The sequence below is a fragment of the Mus musculus genome, chromosome 9 (assembly GCF_000001635.26).
Source record: "Mus musculus strain C57BL/6J chromosome 9, GRCm38.p6 C57BL/6J".
Lineage (NCBI taxonomy): Eukaryota > Metazoa > Chordata > Mammalia > Rodentia > Muridae > Mus > Mus musculus.
Genome location: NC_000075.6, coordinates 75,195,831 through 75,217,723, shown reverse-complemented (window position 1 = coordinate 75,217,723; position 21,893 = coordinate 75,195,831). Strand labels below are relative to the sequence as shown.

The 21,893-nt window shown below is 40.5% G+C and overlaps 1 protein-coding gene across 8 annotated transcripts in view; it reads right to left on the bottom strand.

The window, feature by feature from the left end:
* Positions 1-21,893, bottom strand: part of Myo5a (myosin VA) — a 153,890-nt gene that overhangs the window by 5,965 nt on the left and 126,032 nt on the right. For 4 of the 8 annotated variants that reach the window (XM_006510827.4, XM_006510828.4, XM_006510831.4 and 1 more), the window contains 9 exons: positions 21,524-21,598; positions 19,988-20,081; positions 16,306-16,452; positions 13,862-14,016; positions 8,421-8,510; positions 6,556-6,706; positions 4,650-4,932; positions 2,465-2,639; positions 145-225 (listed from right to left, as the gene is read on the bottom strand). In XM_006510827.4, the coding sequence (XP_006510890.1) occupies positions 145-225; positions 2,465-2,639; positions 4,650-4,932; positions 6,556-6,706; positions 8,421-8,510; positions 13,862-14,016; positions 16,306-16,452; positions 19,988-20,081; positions 21,524-21,598 (1,251 nt within the window). The remainder of the gene's footprint in view (positions 1-144; positions 226-2,464; positions 2,640-4,649; positions 4,933-6,555; positions 6,707-8,420; positions 8,511-13,861; positions 14,017-16,305; positions 16,453-19,987; positions 20,082-21,523; positions 21,599-21,893) is intronic. The other 4 variants (XM_006510829.4, XM_006510832.4, XM_006510830.4 and 1 more) reach the window with 1 other exon arrangement.

Sequence of the window (21,893 nt, the reverse complement as noted above, 5' to 3'; positions counted from 1 at the left end):
TTTATGGACTATAAACTTATATAACTGCAAAATAAGAAAAATGGAAAAGCAAAAGATAAAGACACATTTTCCTTCCAAAAACATTGTGAATATTCCATTCAAATGACCATGTGGTAAATCAGTAAGAAAGAAAAAGCCTCTTACCTGTATAGTGCGGATAAATGAAACTGAGACCCTTTCTTCAAACTCATTAACCGGTGTGTACAGATTCAACACTTTGACAATCTGGAGAGAGAAAAGGTAAAGACTGTCTCACTAACAGCCTGGCTCTTCATGAGCTGCTGAGTGGGAAGGGCCTGCTGCACCTCCCTTTCAGTTTTACCTGGGGTGGGCTGGGAGGGAGCGAAGGAGGAACTGAAGGGCACTCTTGCCTTTGTGTTTGAAGTTTTACAAGAAGAATGTAGTTATGTAACATTTTAAGAAGAAAAATGAGAAAACCATTCAAACAGTACAAAATATAACTCGGGGAAAAGTGCCCCTATTTATCTTCTCCATCTCCTAATGCAGCAATGGCTACCCATGCTCTGGGCCACCAAGCTACTTTCTACACGTTCTGGCTTTTGATATTTTTATACAAATGAAATGCTTTCTGGTAATGTTCTGCAACTTGCTGTCTTCACATTACAGCATATGTGGCCATGTTAAAATTATAGAATTAAATATTATTCATTTTAAACAATCTTAAAAACTCATGTTTAGAAAAGAAAGTAATTATGAATGAATAACCAAAAAGTTAAGAAGTAAATTAAAAATAGTCTTAAAAAAATTGGTCATTTCTCTTTCCTCTTATGGTACTGGAGGGCTTGAGACAGATCTCTATGTACCTCAGGCTGGCCTGGAATTCACTATTAGTCTTAAGAACATCATTGTCTGTGTAAGGTAGAACTGTTGTTTTCCTCTGCAGGCTAGGCTGGTCTCTCACTTGCTGTCCTCTCACCAGCTTCCATGTGCTGGAATTACAGCCTGTACCACTATACCTAGCCTCATTTTCAAGTTATTTTTTAAAGCTGTGCTGACACACTAGCTACCACAGTCACATGTGGTTATTTACATTTAAATTAACAGAAAGTTAAGTACAGGCCAATGCCAACCTATAGGCAAAGAGTATGGTAAGCAACAGAGAGATATGGAATAAAAGTCGGTGAGTGACGACACACTTGACTCAGGAATCAGCCACTCAGAGACCAGGGTTAAAGCTGCACAAAGGACTTGTCAAATCAATCAAGTAAATAACCAAATTAACGGTTGACTTAATTCTTTAGGGCATGTGGGATAGTAACATCGAGATATTAAGTGTTAGCGCACATTCTCTAAAAGCTGGAGGACAGGAAACATTGTTATCAGGTTTCCCCATTGTGCCATTACTTGGTAGAAATGGAAAAGACTTCAAGACCATTACCAGTACTGAAAATTTCCACTCAAAAATAAGTTTACAGCAACAATTTCCGTAAATTTTGGCACTAAGAAGCTATGCTGGTGATTCCATGGTTTTCACTGAGTGAAGTGAATCACACTGGCCAGAGATAAAGAGCTAAGCAGCATCAGGGAGGTGAACTAACCAGGCGAGGAGGACAGCCGGTGCTTCCTGAGGCCTTCCTGTGCCTGCTGCTGTCTCCCCTAACACCATTCCTGTCTTGGCACTTCTCAAGTTCAAGGCTACTGAGTGGCGCCTCTCAGAAAAGGCTGTTAGTGCTTCCTCCCAGCACTTGGGAGGCAGAGGCAGGCAGATTTTGAGTTCGAGGCCAGCCTGGTCTACAGAGTGAGTTCCAGGACAGCCAGGACTACACAGAGAAACCCTGTCTTGAAAAAAAAACCCAAAAAAGAAAAAAAAAAGAACAGAACCTGTTACATTTTTTTGATATTAGCTTCAAGTATTTCTTTTTCCCCTATTGAGCTGTAAGCTCATGAACATGGGGATTTCTTATTGTTAATTAAAGTAATTACCTCCACAAGTATGATACTGCTGATGGGAACTGACCCCATGTAGGACAGAGAGGAAGAACTATTTTGTGTATGTAGGCAGTGCCAGAGCATGCATGTGCAGTGAAGGTCAAAGGACAGCCTTGGGAATTGGTTCTCTCCTTCCACCTGTGGGTCTCAGGGGTCAAGCTCAGGTCATCAGGCTCGCCAGGAAGTGCCTTTTCTGCCAGTGCCATGCTACTGGCCCCAAATAGAAAAATCTAATGAACCATTAACTACTGAAAAACATAGAAATAACTTCATGGAATGGAAGCTCGACAGAATATATCCCTCATGAGAGCAGGGACTTTGTTTTTATTCTAGGTAGTATTTCAGGGCCTAGAACATTACAGAGTACTATGCCCTTACTCTTTGTTGGATATTCTACATATGAATATGAGCAGCACTGAGATTAATTGATAATAAAATCCCCTCTCTTCCAGATTTACACTGACATCCTCTGGGATGGCTGCCGTGGTGTGCGGCCTGTGGACGGCTGCAGTACCTGGGCCGTGGTCAGGGCGTTGCACATGGAACAGATGGCTTCTGCGTCATCGTCAGTTTTCTTTTTCACTTGCAAAAGCTGAGCGGCCTGGATAAGAGGTTCCAGAGTCTCCTTGGCCCCACTGTTCATTAGATTCTTGTCACGTAGCCATTCTTCCAGTTGACTGACATTGTACCTATGCCAAAAATAAAAAGAGAAAATGTAAGAGAGAATAAGAGAGAAAATGCAAATTTGCTGAATGCTGTCATAAATGTCTTAATTTTGTGTATGTAGCCTTGTCAGTTAATGTGACAGGTAGTATTTTTATTCAATTTTCTAAAATCTAATCAGCTGTGCTTTAACATTTATCATTATAAAGTCATGAGGCTTATAATCGTAATTATGTAAGACAGAATGACAAGAGACTGCAACTTTTTATTGAAAGATGGAAACAAAGTCCCCAGAGGAAAAGTTATTAGACTTGCTAATAAACAAAACGGAATATATCATATGACTCTCCTTATTAAACAGCTTCCTTGAATGTACTTTTGGCTTCTGAAATTCAGGTTCCCTTTGCAGGATAAACCTCTTGATTCTTCATGCACTCTGTCTTTCTTAAGAAGACTCCAAAATGTGCAAGTGAACAGCCAGATGCTCCAGCATATGCCTGGGGAAGGGCCCTGGCAATGGGGACAGTGGCCTGAGAAAGCCTAAAGACACAAGAGAAGGGCAAGGGAACACCCTTGGAAGAGACAAAGACTCCACAGATGCTAGAGTTTGAAGAGGTGCCCAGCTATCTGACAAGAGATTTCAAAATTAAGGCAAATGGACACGGTCAGAATTCAGTTTTCAGGCAGATGGCAGCATTATGATATGAAGGTGAGTGACTGCAGCTGGGTGTAGTGGCACACACTTGGGAGGTAGAGGCAGGAAGATCTGGCATTCAAAGCTTTTTTGGGCTACACTGTGAGTCTGAGATCCGTTTGGCTACATGAGACCCTGTCTTACAAAAAAGGTCAGACAACTTCACAAAAAGTTAGAATCTCTGAACGGAGTTTATACCTTAAATAGTGAAATATGGGTAAGAACGGTAAGTATAGAACACTACAGTTTGCTAACAGTAACCATAGATTATAGATTTGATAGAACCCCCCCCTTTTTTTTTTTTTTTTAGTTTTTTGAGTCAGGGTTTCTCTGTGTAGCCCTGGCTCTTCTGGAACTTGCTCTGTAGACCAGGCTGGCCTCAAACTCATAGAGATTCACCTGCCTCTGCCTCTTGAGTGATGAGATTAAAGATGTGCACCACTACTACCCGGTGAAAATCCCTTTGTTTTCCTCCGGTAAACATACCGGATGTTTCAGAATAACCATTTGCTCCCCAAATTCAGTTCTGTTACAATAATGAAGCAATGGGGAGAAGTAGTGAGTATGAAATTCAGTTGCTGCTGGGCATGTCTGGTGCATGCCTGTATTCCTAGCTGAAGCAGAAGGGTTGTGGGTCCAAGACCAGTTTCTCTAAAACAAACAAGAAACTAAAATAAATGAAGAATGGGGTATAGTTTGTCTTCAAGTTCAAGTGTTAGCGAATGAGCTCTTTGGACCTATTATTTTTCTTTAGCTTAGAAATTTCAAAAGAAAAAGAAAAGTGTTTGGTTGGGTATGTGTATATGCACCATGCACATACAGCATGCACAGAGGCCAGAAAAAGGAGTTGCAATCCCTGGAACTGGAATTAGAGAGAGTTGTGAACCACCCTGTAGGTGCCGAGCCTGCCTCTGCCTCTTGAGTGCTGGGATTGTTCAGGAACAGTAAGTGCTCTTAACCACTGAGACACTTCTCCAGACCCTGTTGGGTCTATTCTTATTTATATTCATAATATGGAAAGATATCTCATGATGACAAAATACTATAAAGTTTCATTTGTCTAATATTTTCTTATTATGTAATCAAAACAAATAAGAGAGAAAATTCTAGATCGTAGTGTATCTTGCCCATCTCTATGATACTACAAACAAGGTAGCTTAACAGATGAGCAGGTTTCCTCCTGAGCAATGAGAACCCATCCAGGCCCAAGAACTGACTCTATATCAGTCCTTCCCTTGCTGTTGGCCATGTGGCACTGGCTAAAACAAGCCATCTTCCATCCTGCTGTCACAACAAGCAGGCCTGTTACAAGAGGTTGTCATCCATGTTGATGTCTGCTCACCTGATCTGCATGCCCTTGCTCCAGGAGCACATGTCCTTGCGCAGGAGGAGGTTGTTTAGGGTGATGGCGCCCACAATGTAGAACATCTGTTTGACTACCTGCTTGATTAGCTCCGGGTCCATGCCATGCTGACACATGACTGAGTGGAAGGAGTTGAGCTGCCGAAGGATGGAGTCCAGTGTGTAGGTGCCCTCATCTGCGATACTGGAGGTTCGTTTTCTGAGCCCTGTGGGCTTCACCCCAGATACGCCCTGAATTGTTTCATGCTCTAGCATACCTGAGACTGTAGAGATATTTTAAGTGTTAAGATGATTCAGATGTAAAAACCCACACTCTCTCTCTCTTTCTCTCTCAAACACATACGCACATGCATGCACACATGCGCACGTGCACACACACACACAAATACACACACACTTTAGGAAATGACTGGAGGATAAAAATAGTAGAAGAAGGAACTGTCCCAAGAATAAGCCTTTGGATGTTAAACTTTAATGAACTATTAAGTTTTTAACTGCAGAAATCTCCCACAGTATTAAGTAATCTCACTGCTGCCTTTTCTAAAGTAAGCAGCAGCTTTGGGACTGCACTTGCATGTGGTATCTGAGAAAGCTTTGAGTGGTCAAATACGTGTTCTTTGTATTTGATCTCAGTCATTACAGAAAAAGCTACTAATTCAAACAACAACAACAACAACACCCCAATAAGAAAACACTAAGAAGGGCAAGGCTTTGGGAAGCAGTCTTGGAGAAGGCCTGTCAGAGCAGATGGTGTGGAGCTGGAGAGCTGAGCTCCTTCCTGTTCTGAGGTCCCCACACTGCAGTGAGACCTTGGGATAACCTTGGTTTCTCCAGCCGTAGTCTCTGCTCTTGTACTGCTGTCTCACCTCTCTCTCAGTGTCTGGCTAGTGCCTCCTTAGAAAGCTTTTGACATGTCTACTCAGAGATGCCCATCCCCTGCCTGGGAGGCCCTTGAACTCAATGACTATGCCCTAAGCTCAGCTCCCCATGAACCCTATACTAATTCAAAGCATTTGCTGTTGCTATGAGATGACTGGGAGATGGAGATTGGGGGGGGGGGGTACAGCTTAGAGGCAAGCTATTTGCTCAGCCAGTACACATAGGCAAATTCAGGAAGGACTGGTGGAGGCTGACTGTCACCTCTGTGTTACTTCCTGCATTTTGGCCAATGTACCGTGTTTTAAATTTATAACTTCTAAAGCACAAGAAAAGAGGTAACTGCCACCTCATATGGCCTCCTTAGACTTTTATGTCCCTAGCTGTTTTAAATATGGGCCTCTGAAAAAATTAAATGTGTGAGCTCACTAAGGGAGTTAAAAATATAGAAACGTGGAGACCACATGGTCAAGGGAAGAAAATAATGAAAGTCTGAAGTAGTGAAGAGCCTCTAACTTGCCTGGAGATAACAGTGCTTGGTAATTTGGAAAAAAAAAAAAACCCCACAAATTTGCTACATTAAAAACCTGCAAATTCGTGCATCCCAAGGGAATCAGATAGGACAACATATAAATGACCATCCAGAATGAGTATAAAGTCAGGTGCATGGAGTCACACTCTATTTACATATATAATCAGAAGCATTATATGTGTTCCCAGCCTCCGTGGTTTTCAGTGGTCTCCTAGGAGACCTGTGCAATAGTGCCACAGTAGCTGGAAGTCTTTCTGACAATTAGACGAAGGAGCAAAGTCTACTGCTAGAGAGAAGACAGAGCTTAGTCTTTAGAGAGGAAGTCAACACGGATCCCAGTGCTTCAGACACGTGGAGCCTGACTTCTGTCGCAGTTACCGCTTTATGTTCTCCACATGAACTCATGCCTGTCACACGTACGTACCACTGACCTCATTTGTCAGCAAGCACCCATGATGCTCAGCGACACTGGTCTTACCTATCATTGGCTGAAGAATGTTCTCTAACACCCTCACAAGCTGCTGATAGATCTGAATGGCCAAGTCACTCAGTACTTGCCGATATTCAGCAAGGTCAAAATTGGTGAGGCAGTGCTCATTCTGGCGAGACGTGTTGTGCTTCATAAAGCCCTAGAATCAACACAATGTTAGTGGTGCACAGGAAGCCAATGTCTCTGTCTGCCTCACTCTGCATCCTGCTCATCCCTTCTACCTCGTGCCAGGGTCACTATTCTCAATGCTGTTGCCTGTGTTTTCACACCTGCATTACCCTCTTCTATTTAGCTTTGAATGACAGAGGACCTTGGCAATCTATACTTAAGGCTTTCTAGCAGCAAGATGGGGAAATTTAACTTAAGGAAAGAACATATGTGATTGATAAAACAGCAGGTCTACTGCCAAACACTAAGTAAATAATTGAAAACACTCTTTAACTCTTTAAATACAGTCCTATGCATATAATTACACCCAGAGGAACATGCATAAACTTCTTGATTAGAATAGTTTCTTTATGAACTAGAAAACAATTGAGCTTTGTCATTTTATTCTAACTCATGGTATCTACATGATGATTTCAGTCAGCTCTTAGAAAAGTCTTTCAAATAGCATTGGCTTAGAAGGAGAGCTCCCCAGAAAGGCAGTGCATCTTCCAGTCACTTTCCCCTAAGTATATGGCTCACTGGCCCCACCTAATGACAGAGTAGCTTAGTGGATAACGCAGTCTAAATGAGGGGCCAGGAGGATCACCTTCATGGCCTTTCTCAGGATTCTGCTCCCTCAGGCCCAAGTTCTAGATGTCCTGCTCATCTCTGTATATCCTGCCATCCTGCCGTGACAGTCCTTTGTTCTGCCTGTCAGAGAGTATTACTGACCAGTTTCTTTGCTGCCTTTCTGACAAAGAATGGGGAGATGGGATGGGGTGAGGTCAGGCAACAGGTCTCTGAGCTGTGCAGATGCAGAGTCACAGCTCTGCTCCTTGTGTCAAGAGGTTACAGACTAATGGATGAATCTCACTGAGCCTCATCTGTAAAATGGGTTTACTGCCAATGATTGTATCAATTACATGTCAAAATATACTGAGTACTGTTAGACACACAGTAAGTAGCTTTTAGTTTAATCAATACTTTAGATTTATACTTGGCTAAACTCTATCAAACAACAAATAAACACTTCACTACAAACAGATACATATGTGATTCTTTTTTTGTTTTCAAAACAGGATTTCTGTGTAGCTCTGGCTGTCCTTGAACTCAGAGACCCAACTCTCTCTACCTCCATGCCCAGGCGTATAAACAATTTTTTGTTGGTTGTTTTTTTTTAAGATTTATTTATTATTATATGTGAGTACCTTGTAGCTGTCTTCAGACACACCAGAAGAGGGTGTCAGATCTCATTACGGATGGTTGTGAGCCACCATGTGGTTGCTGGGATTTGAACTCAGGACCTTCAGAATAGCAGTCAGTGTTCTTAACCACTGAGCCATCTCTCTAGCCCCTGTTGGTTGCCTTTAAGGAACTTAGCCTAAAAAGATTCATTTCTTTAAACAATTCTATATCCCAATCCTAAACTCATAAACTAACACAACATGTAAAGAACAACTTGTTTTCTGGTAATTACTCTCTGAATGGTGCTTGGCTTGCTTTTGACATGCTGTCTTTAAATGCTAGGAAGGAAGAAGCTACATCACTGCCCCATTCACCATGAGACAGCAAACATCATCAAAGCAGTGCATTTCCTGTTTGGGGGTTTGGAAATTAAATTAACATGATTCAAACATTTTTAAACTTTCCCTTTAAAAGGTCAAAAAAAGTAAAACATGTTGTTTTTACCACTAAGGTTTTCTCACCTCCTCTCCACTATATTGCTTCAAACAGTGCAAAAATCGACATGTGTTAGAGAGCCAGAAGGAGACAGTTTCAAAATCGTCACCTCTTTTCTGAAAGAGAAAAGAAATCTAAATCTGTCTTATCCTTAGGGAAAAAGTTAGGCAGACACAGAAGACACACTTCTTTTACAAACAAACCATCATAAACTATGACACAGATAAACCAGACTGTAGTTTTATGCCATTGCCAGTTTACCTCAGTCTCCTGATATTTGCTACTGTTCTTGCCGTCAGAAAAGTATGCTAACTTAGCTGTCTTTTGTGCAGAAAAACTTTACTTCTCAGCTGACTCAGACAGACTCACTTGCTTGGGATTAATGAAGGGAATCAGTAAGAGCTAAAGGCACAAAGGATATAATAATTTCTGTAATCAAAGAACATGAAAAAGAGATTGACAGCCTCAAATGCAGCTTGGATTAAAACTCCTATCACAACAAAATTTCTGAGCAGTGAACTAGAGATGGAAGAGTCCCAAACTGAGTAGACAGGGAAAATCGGTTGGCTCTTGACCACAATGGGGTGAGTGCAGACTCAAAAGATGCTGGAGCTGAGTGCTTCTGAGAGGTCACATATAGACACAGTGCAGATGGTTATGAGTTTATGAAAGAACCTCTGATAATAGTTGAGACATGGAAAGTCATGGAACCATCAACATCTGTCTATAGTTTGCACAGGAGTTACCCAGGTGCCTAGCATTAAATAACCATGGGTTTTTTTTTTGTTTTTTAATCTTAGGAGTTTATTTAAAAAATGATATGAGGCATTATTATCCTTAAAAATGATATATGGGTTAAGTGTTTACTGCATAAGCATAGGATCTGAGATTGGTCCCCAGCATACATGTAAACATGGTGTAGTGGCTTGTAATATCCCAGGACCTGGGAGGCAGAGATGGGAGAATTCCTGAGGCTTACTGACCAGTCAGCCTAGCCTGATCAGTGATTGCAGGTCCCAGTGAGAAAGCCTGTTTCAAAAATCAAGGTAAGTAGTAATCCTGGGGATTAACATTTGAGATTATTTTCTGGCCTCTACATAGAATCGCACTCAAGTGCATTCATGTATGTGCACACACATACGTGTACACACATACATACTTTTATATATACATATATACATAAAGAAATATATTTAATATCTATCTATCCTCTACATATATATACATACAGATATATTTAGTATCTATGCATGCTATCTATCTATCCATCCATCCATCTAATATCCATATATTTATCTATCTACATACCTATCTATCTATATCTCTGGTCTAATGTAGTCTAGGATGTCCTCAGACTCACTGTATAGCTGATGTTAACCTTCAATTCCTGATCCTCCTCTCTCCACCTCTCATGTATGCCTCTATTGGTGTAAAACAATATTATTTCTTACTGGTACATCAGAACACAGACTGCATTTATAGAACATCTGCCTTTGATCCTGGTTGTCACTTTATATACTAAAGTATACTGAGTATACTCAGAAGAGAATATGCTATGAGGAATGGATGATTTCTTATAGGATGTTTCTTTTTTACAATAAAACTTACATCTTTACACATAAAACACATTAAAACCCATACATTTTAGAGAACATTTTTCTGAAATGACATTAAGAAAGGAATCCTAGAAGATATTAGGTTTAATTTAGAATTTTTTAGCCTAGATAAGAGAAGTGAGTTCAGGTCTCTACTTTGAAAAAAAAAAAAACTCTAGCTTTAGGGATATTGCCAGAATTAAATAAAACTTTATGATATTCCCACACATAGACAATCACCCTATGGCCTGCATACAGGTTTGACTAAGAACTTTAACTCTTTTTAACTCTTCCGTAGATGTGGATAATATGTTTCGAGTGGTGGCTCTTGCTGAGCTGGCAGAGAACATCTTTACAGACTGGACAGCAACATTAGTCAGAGACTCTTCTACAGGACAGAGTCACTGATCATCTTTGGTGATGTCTAGACAAGTCCAGTGGCAGAGAGACTCAGAAGAGCCTAACAGAAAGCTTATAATTATACCTACACAGTATCAGCGTCCTTAGCATCACCAGAAACAAAACCAAACATAAAGCCCAACAGGGTAAAAGCAGATTCAGGTGATTACAGAGAGGACTGCATAAACAACTGTGTTATGTCTGCTTCTTTTCATTCAAACAGGATGGGCCTCTGTGCCCATCACAGTAAAACACTCTTGTTACTCCTAAATACACTTTCTGAAAACTTCAAAGTATTTAAAACCAAGTAGCACCTCTCTACCAGTTAACTAGATCAAGTTTCTCAAGGTAGTATTTTTTATAATGAATAAACTCTATTTGTTCAAAATTAGATTTGAATCACAGAGAAAACTAGACAAGCTCAATTTCTTTCGGTTTTCTACTTATTAGATAAAGTGATCTGAACTAAAAACTGTATGGATTCCCAATATGCCTTAGAATAGTTACACTACTGTTAGGATTAAACTAGGGGGGTAGGACAAGCACCTCAATTCACCATGTGGTTGTAAGGCAATGCACGTTAATTTAAAGTGGAATGCAAAGGATATTTTATTATGGCAAACATTCTTTTAAAATCATTAGCTAATATGCTGTGATGCTTAGTCAAATAGATAAATATATCTTGCAATTAGGCTGAGAGAGGGGAAACATTTAAAATCTGTAAGAGTTAACTAAGAAATAGTCAATACGCAGTATGTCTAGTATCAGTATGTCCAAAATTAAGATGTACACTTAGAAAACACTCATGGATTTTAAAAGAGGAGCCTTCAGAAACGCCACACTTTGGTAATCATTGTGGGACAGAATGACAGAGAACAACTTTCCCACAGACATGGAGACCAGCACTTGTTTGAGGTCACAGAGGCTTGGGGCAGGAAGGGGAGCTGATGTGCAATGGTACAGTGTCAGGAGGGAGGTGACACAGCCCATAGATGGGGGTGATGGTGCAGAGCAGGGTCAGTATAGATCAACAGGTGTAAGGAGAATAAGGTCAAAGTTTATGTTCTGCATATTTTACACATTTTCCTTTTCTTCCTCTTTTGAAAATAGTTTTTTCTCCTCACATAATATATCCTGATTATGGTTTCTTCCTCCTGTATTCTTCCTAGTTCCTCCCTACCTCCACTCTCATCTAGATCACATCCCTTTCTGTCTCTCACTAGAAAACAAGGCTTCTAAGAGATCATAATAAAATACAATGAGATTAAAAAGAAAAACCAACAAGCTAACACATTGGAATTGGACAAAAGAAACTAACAGAAGAAAAGAGAAGCTCAAGAGAAGACACAAGAAACCAAGGTATATTCAGTCAAACACTCAGGAATCCTATAAAAATACTAAACTAGAAGCCATACTAACACACACACACACACACACACACACACACACACACACACACACACACAGACACACAACACCTGATGCAGACCTGTGCAGGCCATGTATATGCTACCTCAGTCTCAGTTCATATGAGTTTTGGTCATGCTGATTTTGAGGGCCTTGCTTTCTTGGTTTCCTCTATTCCCACTGGCTGTTATATTCTTTCTGAATCCTCTTCTGCAGGGTTCCCTGAGCCCTGACAGAGGGGATTTTACAACAACAACAAAAAATTAAAGGCCCATTTAGAAGCAAGAGAGCTACTGGATCTTTATCCTAGATGCTCTGTTATTCTGTTGAATAATCAGAAGACAAGGTGCCTGGAGCACATCCTAATTTCTCACAGAAACACTCAGCTAAAAGTTACATGTGGGGCTGGAGAGATGGCTCAGCGGTTAAGAGCTCTAGCTGCTCTTCCAGAGGTCCTGAGTTCAATTCCCAGTAACCACATGGTGGCTCACAACCATCTGTAATGGGATCTGACGCCCTCTTCTGGTTGTCTGAAGAAGGCAACAGTGTACTCACATACATAAAACAAAGAAACAAACCTTTTTAAAAAAAGTTAGATGTGTTTCTCTAGGTTCTCAAACTTCCTAATGCTGCAGCTCTTTAGTAAAATTCCTCGTTGTGGTGACTCCCAACCATAACATTATTTTTGTTGCTACTTCATAACTATAATTTTGTTACTACTATGAATTATCATTCAATATCTGATATTCAGGATATGTGATATGCAACCCTCACAGGGTTAGAACCCACAGGCAGAGAACCAGAGCTCTTCTAGAGTCACCAGGAGGATTATGTAAGGTAAGTGGCTACTGTGTGTGTGTGTGTGTGTGCAAATGCTTATGTCTGATAAGCATTTCTCCATTTTCACATGGAAGCAGGGGCTTTAGGTAACTAGATAATTCATGGAGTGAATTGGAGAAGCCAGGCGGTGGTGGTGCACGCCTTTAATCCCAGCACTTGGGAGGCAGAGGCAGGTGAATTTCTGAGTTCGAGGCCAGCCTGGTTTACAAAGTGAGTTCCAGGACAGCCAGGGCTACACAGAGAAACCTGTCTCGAAAAAACCAAAACCAAACCAAACCAAACCAAAACGAATTGGAGAATAAGGGGAACAAAAATTGAAAGAAAAATTTTAATGCCGTATTTTTTATAAGAATAAGCTACACATTATTAAATGACATTTATTTCAAGATCAGTATCATATTCTACATATATGGTCCACATATAAATATATATGTGTAGAACTGGTTTCCACAAAACACTTAAAACTCATCCATCCATCCATCCATCCATCCATCCATCCATCCATCCATCCATCCATCCATCCACCTACCTACCTATCTACCTACCTACCTACCTACCTACCTACCTACCTACCTACCTATCTGTTAAGCCAGGGTCTCACTGTGTAGACCTGGCTGGCCTGGAATTTACTCTGTAAGCCAGGCTAGCAATTCATAGAGATCTTCCAAATATGTGCCACCATGCCTGTCTTTGAATATTTTAAGTTTGGTCCCAATAAAACCTAAAGCAAATTATTTCTGTCTCTGAAGAATTACTTTGCTATGCAATTAAATGCAATAATAATAAAATCCATTTTGATTACTGTCTAATCTGAACCTGTTCTGAAAGAAGGCATTATGACAGGTCCCCAACAGTGGTGGCCTTTGAGAAGTTGTGGCATACTTAGGATAGGCTTAGCTACACTACAGTCCAGCCCCATTTCTGAATTAGTCTTTGCTTACTGCTCCTCTGCAAAGGGCTCACACCTCTTGAAGCTCTGAGCCCTCAAAATTATCCTTCCTCCCTCAAGTGCTTCTGTCAGTGTTTGGTCACAGTGACAGGAAAGCAGCTAACACAGAGGGTACAGAGACTGTTTCCTATAGTTGGAGCTTGTAGATATGCTGAAAGGCTGGAAGGGTTACAGTAGCAACTGTGCTAAGTCTAAGGAAGAAATAGTAGAACAAGAACAATAGAAAAAGAACAGACTATCATTAACAATCGTGAGAACGGCAGAATGTGGAACTGACCTTCAAGACTTTTTTGATGCTGTTAATTGTTGATGTCAGCAATGATCTTACTTTCTGATCATCGTTCAGATAGTCAGCATGTCGTACACACATAAACAAGATATATGCTGGTAACCCTGGAATCAGATTGACAGCCACACCACGTGGCTTTAGTTCTGAATAAAGAAAAAAGGAAAAACAAAATTATGTAATTCTGGAAGTCTTTGAGGCATGTTTTATGAGATGAAAGCACAGTTGTGTAAGAGCTCAATCATTCAGAGCAAGTTATAAAAAACAGTATTTTAACAGTTCATTAGGGAAATTATTGACTATGGCACATACCTATATAAAACTTATATATCCTGCCCTGACTTTTCCCTTGAAGTCCAGTCTTGTTTATGAACTGTCTTCCTGATGGCTCTGCTCAGGCATGTCAAACCAAGCCTCTCCCAAGTCAAGTTCTTCATTCTCCCTGACATCCATTCTACTAATGGACCCCTCCACTTTCAGTTTCTCAGGTCATAAACCTCATCGTTTTAAAACTCCTTACTTTTCTTACACCATGCACCCAACTTATCATCCTGTTAGTGCTCCCTGCAAAATACAGCTAGAATCTAGATGCTTCTATTCTACTCCCCAGCTTAGGACATTATCTATCACTTCTTGGGTTGCTAGAAGAGCTTCCTAACTGATCTCTTAGATCCACCTCCTAGTCCCAGATAATACTAAATATTGTAGCTTTTTGCTTAAGAAAATGCACATTAGATCATGCCAATTTTGTTCAGAGAATTCTTCAAAGAGCTTCTTCCCCCACTTATAAGATTCCAAACCTGAACTGTGCTCCACACCGTCTAGCCTCTCTTCCTCAGGCTCAGCTCACTGCCCCAAACAACTCTCCTTGTTGATTGCTTAACATGCCATGGTTCCTGCCCAGGGCCGGGAGCCCACAGCCTTATCCTTTTTCTGCCTCTGATGTTCTTTCTTCAGACATAAGAACAGCTTGTTCCTATTCTCTTTGGCCACTGTGAGCAGTACATCCCATCAAGGAGTGTTTCCAGACAACTTTATATAAACTCTACACCCATCTTTACTCTATCCTTTTTACCTTTAAACCACCAGCCCTAAAACCTTTTGGCTAAGTGATGATCATGTTAAAACTGAAGCTCTCTGAAGCTATTTATAGTACTAAGCTGAATGCCATGAAGCTGAGGAATGGTCAATTAGGTGTAATTACCAATCCCATGGTAGCTGGGAGGAGAGAATGGCAAAGGCTGAAGGTTTAGCTCACTACTACTTAGAGGCTCACAGTCAAGGCCTTGTGCTCCCTGAAATGCCTCTTCTACCTTTTACATTATCTCATCCTTTCCATACTCTGCTAGATTTTTTTCCTTGATTTTTTCCCACATTATTGAAGTGTTTTCCTAAACCATTAGCCATAAATATTCCTAGGGATGAAAAGAGAAATTAAAAAACCCAAATGGCTACAACAGTGGCATTCAACTGTGGTTATAACTGGGAATGCACAAGACATTTCCAGAATAGCACTAGAGTTGGCCCAAGTTCTTTTCCCTGGAAGCTTCAACTTATTTCAATTGGGGTAGGAGACTATCAACACTTTTTTAAGAGTTTTCTGAGTGGGCTGAGGATGTGACGCAGAATCTGTCTACTATTCATGAGGCCCTTGGTTTGCTCCCTGACTCCTGCCAAAACACAACTCACACATATTGGTCTTAGTGGAAGTACACATAGGCCTTAGCACGTGGGAGGTAGAGAATGAAGGACTATGAATTCTAAGTAAGCTTTTGTTATATATCATGTTATAAGCTAGCATGGGCTATACATGAGATCTTGTCTCAAAACCAAAACCAAAATTTTCTGAGTGATCTTAACATGAAACCAGAGCTAACTGGCTTGGCTTCAAGGGAGCCTTACAGATGGATCCTAGACACATGTCCCACACTGATGCTGAATGCTCAGTAAGGACTCCACCACAGCTCTCTAATGTAGTATGAAGTGATGACTCAGAGACTTCAGAGCTAGGCCTGCCAGTGGATCCTGTCTATGGCCTTCAACGCTGAGAAAGCTGAAGCTGAGTGGTAACTCCCAGGGCCTTTGGACAACATGACAGGACCACTGCCTGGACAACACAACAGGACCACTGCCTCAAAAGAAGTATTACAACTTAATTTTTAAAAACCATTTATTTGTTTTGCATGTGCTGTGTGAGGGCCTGTGTGAGTGTCTGTGGAAGCCCAAGGACAGTCTGCAGGGCTCTGTTTCTCTCAGAATAGAATAGGCCTAGACTAGCCTCAGATCATCAGGCTTAGCAACAAGCACCATTGCACAATCCTGACAGTCAAGAAAATAATTTAAAGAGAATATTAAATCAGACTTCAAACCTTAGTGACGAGTGTTTCTAGCACTGCCCTGGCTGAGAGGAATCTTCCCATGGAGAAAGCACTTGCCTAGAATCAGGTTCTTCACTAGCTTCTGCTCATCCTCCCTTTTGTACTCCAGCATTCCTTGGAAATCCTTTTCTTTCCGGGGAATGTTGACTGGCCGGATAGGCTCATCGATGATCTGTCCTGGAGATATGTTCTCCATCTGCCCCACTTCAGGAGAAATAAAAAAGGGAGAGAAATGTTCTTCAGGAGGAAAAGGGCTCCATGCTCTTGTAAAGCAAGCAGACTCTATAAGAACCGAGGCTCCTCATCTCTGCCATTTAGCTTCCCACTCCCATTTAAGATGTTTTTCCCTGCTCAAACTGGGTAAATAGCAACATTAAAGGGTAATTTTGCTCTGACAGCTTTAGAGCCTGATACACAGGTAGTAACATCAAAAAGCTACCCAAAACCTGGCAAGGGGTTATGTTTTGTGTCAGATTTACTTTGAAAGTATCCACAGCATCACAGAAAAGTCCCCACATATACCACTTAACATATTTGCTAACAAAAAGTAGTTAAACTCATGATTAGCTAATTTTCAGACAATTTCTTACAAGTAGAAAAATTCTGGAAAGACGGATCTAGAGCAGAGAAATCAGAAGGCCAAGGTTCTAGATCTACTATCTAACAGGTAGGGTATTGAAGGTTGAGGTTCTAGACCTACTATGTAATAGGCAGGGTGTTGAAAGCTGTGGTTCTAGAGCTACACTATCTAACAGGCAGGGTGTTGAAGACTCAGGCTCTAGACCTACTATGTAACAGTCAAGGTGTTGAAGGCACAGGTTCTAGACCTACTATTTAACAGGCAGGATATTGAAGGCTCAGGCTCTAGACCTACTATGTAACAGTCAAGATGTTGAAGGCTCAGGTTCTAGACCTACTATCTAACAGGCAGGGTATTGGGTAAATAACTTATAGTTCTAGGGTTTTGTTTTGTTTTGTTTTGTTTTTTAAATCAAAAAAGTTCCTGGCTTCTAGGATACTTTCAGGTCTGACTTTTTTTTTTTAAATGAAAATCAAGATATAACACCTACTCCTGGATTAAAATAGAGCACCATGAAGACCAGATTTTGAAACACTCTCTACTTAGCTGCATAATTTCTATTTTCCATTTTTTTCTCTTAAAAAGTGTTTTATAAAAAGTGTCCTCAATTAAATATAGTCCACAGGAAAGGCAAGAATCTTGCTATTTCAATTTAAGGCTAAAGGGTTTAAATGTTTTAACACATTAAAAAACATTAATATGCATTAATAAACTTTTATTAGATGGTGCTTTGTTGCACAAAGACTGGTATTTTTCTATAGAACACAGACCCAGAGAGAAAGAGATGAGTGTCAGAAGAGTGTGTCACGTTTATTCACTACTTTGGCAGGGTGTAGACAATGGACACCTAGGGAGGTACCCTAGGCATATGAGCCTATTTCATTTTAGCTAGATGCAAATAATTTAACTCAAAATATAAATTTTCTTAAGAATAAATATGACTTTTTCTTATTTAATCCATGAGCTTCTAGCATAAATACTATTTTTTGCTTGGCTATCAGGACAGTTTAGCTGAAAAGTTTGATTTCTAATTGATAATAGCCCAATAGCATCTTGAAATATCTTCTCTCTTTAATTACATTTCAAAGCATACCATTTAAGAAACTGATTTCAAATGTGAGATAAAAACGGTTTTTATATTTATTCACATTCATTAATGTTGGCAAAGAGCCACTAATTTAATAACCTTACAGGTTAATACCCTTATAGCAGAGTTTTTACAAATACTCTCCTGTCTTGCCATGGCGTCAGTTCAGTGTAGAAAGTTCTCTGTAAAAAAGAACCTGGATTTCTAAGTACTGCTGATAAACATTATAGCTCATATATATAAACCTGGGGTTTGAAGCTTTTTCTTCTTGTATTTGTATGCATGGAATATATGCATGTTCATGTAAGCATGTAGGTCGATGCACATGTGTGTATGTGAAGGCTCAAGGTTATATTGGGTATCTTTCTTCATTTATCTCTACCTCATGTGTTGAGAGGTAGAGTCTCTCCCTGAACACAGAGCTTGTTGTTTCAGCTTGTCCAGCTAGACAGTTTGTGGGAAATCACCTGTCCCTGGCACTTTAAACCTAGGATTGCAGGCAGTGGTCATGCCTGACAGCAGCTTATGCAGGATTTTGGGATCCAGTCCTCACAGTTTTATAGCAAGTGCTTTATACACCAAGGCAGCTCCCCAGCCCCTGGAGTTTCACAAGTTTTAATGTAATATATGAATAATGTAATGTTAATGGTCTATACAAAATATGTGGTTATAAAGTAATTGTTCTGATATCTAAACAAACATTTCAGTATTTGCATATTAATGAGAGTAATAACCTCTTTGACATTAACATCTGTGGCACTATATGCTCTAAATATTTTTAAAACTTATTTATTCAGTCAAGAATAGAAGGGTTATCAAAGGTCAGAAACTATGTTCATTGTTGTAACTGTGAAAAATAAGAGGTGATTTCCATGCCCAGAAAGCTCTTAGTCAAGCATAGAAACCAGTAATTCAAACAGAAAAACTGCCAAAAATTTAAGAGTGAAAAACCATAGAAAGTATGAACCAAATACAGAAAGCAGGTCCTGAGGTTGGTGGTGCGATCAGGATGCTTCTGAGGATGTGACAAGTGCCTTTAGTTCCACAGAATGAGCAGGGCTTGACTGGGACTGCCAGACAGACGGAAGAACAGTTATGACTCAGTGTGATGGAGTGGTGGGCTCTTTCTATCCTTTGTGCCACATGAGAGTCACAAAGATGACAAGTAGAGAATATGATAGATGGCCAGGATGAGCACATCATTTGTGGTTAAAATGGCTTAAAGGGAATTTTATCTTTGAAGTTCTGTTCCTCAGGTGCCTTGAGATGTGAGAGGGTGGCTGGAATGAACTCAGTGGTTGCTTTGGTCTCACTCACAGCTGGATCTCAAGCACCTGCAACTGCACCAGCACCTAGGCACACGCAATAAAACTTGCTGGATGATCAGACTAACTCACAGGACAACAGCAGTATGCTTCCATGGATTTTTTTCTCAAGGAGCATACCTTTTTTATATAGAAATGATTTTAAAAATCATGTTTCTTTATAATTATAATTCATATTTCCTGATTAATTTCTTTTTTTTTATTAGGTCGTGAGTTCTTTGAGGATACTCTACCACATTCCCTTTTGTAGCTCTAGTGGTAACAATTAGATTGTGTGTAGCAGGTATGTTGCTATTGCAGATGTGCCGCCCACATTAACTCATTCAGTTCTTAGAGACCATGTTTGAGAGGCACCATTATCATTCCCAGTGAGGATGTGGGAAAACTGAGGCATGGAGAGGCTCAGCACCACGCACATATTCTGAGCCTAGTAGGTAGGAGAGAGGCACAGGACTTGAATCAAGAAGCTGGCTCTAGAATCCTTGCTCTTAAGCACATGCTGTACTGACTAGGGCAGACTCTGGCATGTGTTAGCTGTTTGTTGAATGAATTTTCTCCCTTTGTAACTTACTGTTATGTTACTAGGAAAATTATTCCCATACATAGAAGAATTTTTCATTCCGCAGAGGTTAAGATTGTCAAAAGTAATTTTGATTATTTTCTCTAAAAACTCACCTGTAACTCTCTACCAGGTCACTAGCAATGGACATAAAATTTGACAAATGCTGTTAAAAAATGTTTAAGTACCTTCTAGTTCACCAATTTTTTTGGCAAAGACTTTCAGTTGTTTCTTCAGTTTCCGGACAGTTTTATCCTGCTTTTCAAGTTGTTCCATCAGATCCTAGGATCAAAATGAGAATTATGTCAGAAAGATGAGAACAGGCTCAGCACAGGCACAAAGGGCGCACAGATGGAATCACAGCAACACACTGTTAGTTTCACATAAAAGCTGCAGGTGGAGCCACCGCCTGGCTCAAACTGGCAGACAAAGGAGGTGCAGCTCCGGTGATGGCAAGGCTTTGACACTGCGGTGAGTGAAGGCAAGGCTGACACTGCAGTGAGCTCCTTACAGCTACAGCCTACAGCGTGATGGAAGCCTCCCAGCAGGCTCCTATGGAAACATCTCAGACTCACTGTCACTTGTGAGGGGGACTGGGCAAAGATGAGCTCTGATGAGTGCATACAAGGTCTGTGAGAGCTGAGGACAGCTGCACTTAGGAAAAGACTGACCCTCCGTGAGTAAAGCACAGCTATGCGTTACCTGTTCTAAACTCAGCCTTAACGCCTACGAAACATGAAGAAGTTGGGGAAACTAAAAGTAAGCTGAGCCAGGTGTTCTGGCATACACCATTAATTCAAGTACTCAGAAGGCAGTAGTGGGTGGATCTCTGTGAGTTCAAGGCCAGCCAGAGTTACATATAGAGACTGCCTTAAAAAAACAAGCCAAACAAAACCAAATCAAACAACAAAAAAGTAATAACAACAAAAGGATAAAGAACTTTCTGCTACATAGCATGAAGGTACATGACTATAACCCAAGTACCAGGAAGTCAGAGAGAATTCAAGGCCCGCCTGGGTTGTAGTGAAAGCTTGCCTCGGGGTGGGAGTGGGGTTCTGCTGGCATAAGACCCAAATGCCAGGTAATAAAAGATACCCACAAATCTTGCACAATATATATATTTAAAAAAAATGAAGTTTGAGTGCCTAATGTAAAATGTGAAAAAGAGAGAAAGAAAACCTGTGTTTTTAAATGGAAGGTAAGATACTGGCTTTATTTAGTAAAGAATTCTCTCCAAGGACAGGCAGTTAGATACTCAGGAAGAGGGAAGTGGGCATGACCAGACTAAGAAAGCTTCGAAAGGTCAGACATGAGTCAGTGGAGCTGGCTGGGGGTTGCCACTGAGTCTTAGAGAAGAACAGCATTTGATAATGCTGATTCATTCTCTAGCTTGCTCAGAACTGGGCTCAGACATCTGACTAGTGATTCTGAGGAAACAGCTGCTCACATTCCCAGTGCTGGGTTATGCTTCCTGAATTTGACTCTATCTTTGAAATCAATTGCTTCCATCACACTGTAAGCCTTGGGTTAACAACAAACCAAACACAGTGGACACGGGACACCAAAAGATAGCTGGCTAAAGATAGCTGTGGGGGGTGGGGGGAAGAGATTTTGTGAATATTTTTGAAGAGACCTCCTGGGCAGTGACAGACAGCAGTGTGCTCTTCAGTTAGAGAAGGCTAGAAGTAGCAGAGGACAACAGAAAAGCACTGTGTTTTACATACAATCATCCTTTTGTAAAGTGAAATCCGATAGGATTGATACTTCTTAGGGTCATCTGCATATAATTCCTCAAAATACTGAAAAAACAGGTACAATGGATATTTGTTTCTTGTGTCTTTGAGCAAGTGCTACCTCTCAGCAAAATTAACTTAAAAATACTTTAAAACACATGTAACGAAACTATATCTACTCACAGGTTCCAATTTGCCACCTGCTATTACCATGTATAGATGAGTCTCTATTTCACATGAACAGTGGAAATAGGTGATGGCCAGGATGTTGTCACTAGAACAGGGAACCATAGTGACCAGAGAAGGCTGACGTTTCAGTTCCCAGCATTTTACTGCTCCCTCACATGTGACTCTCTCAAGC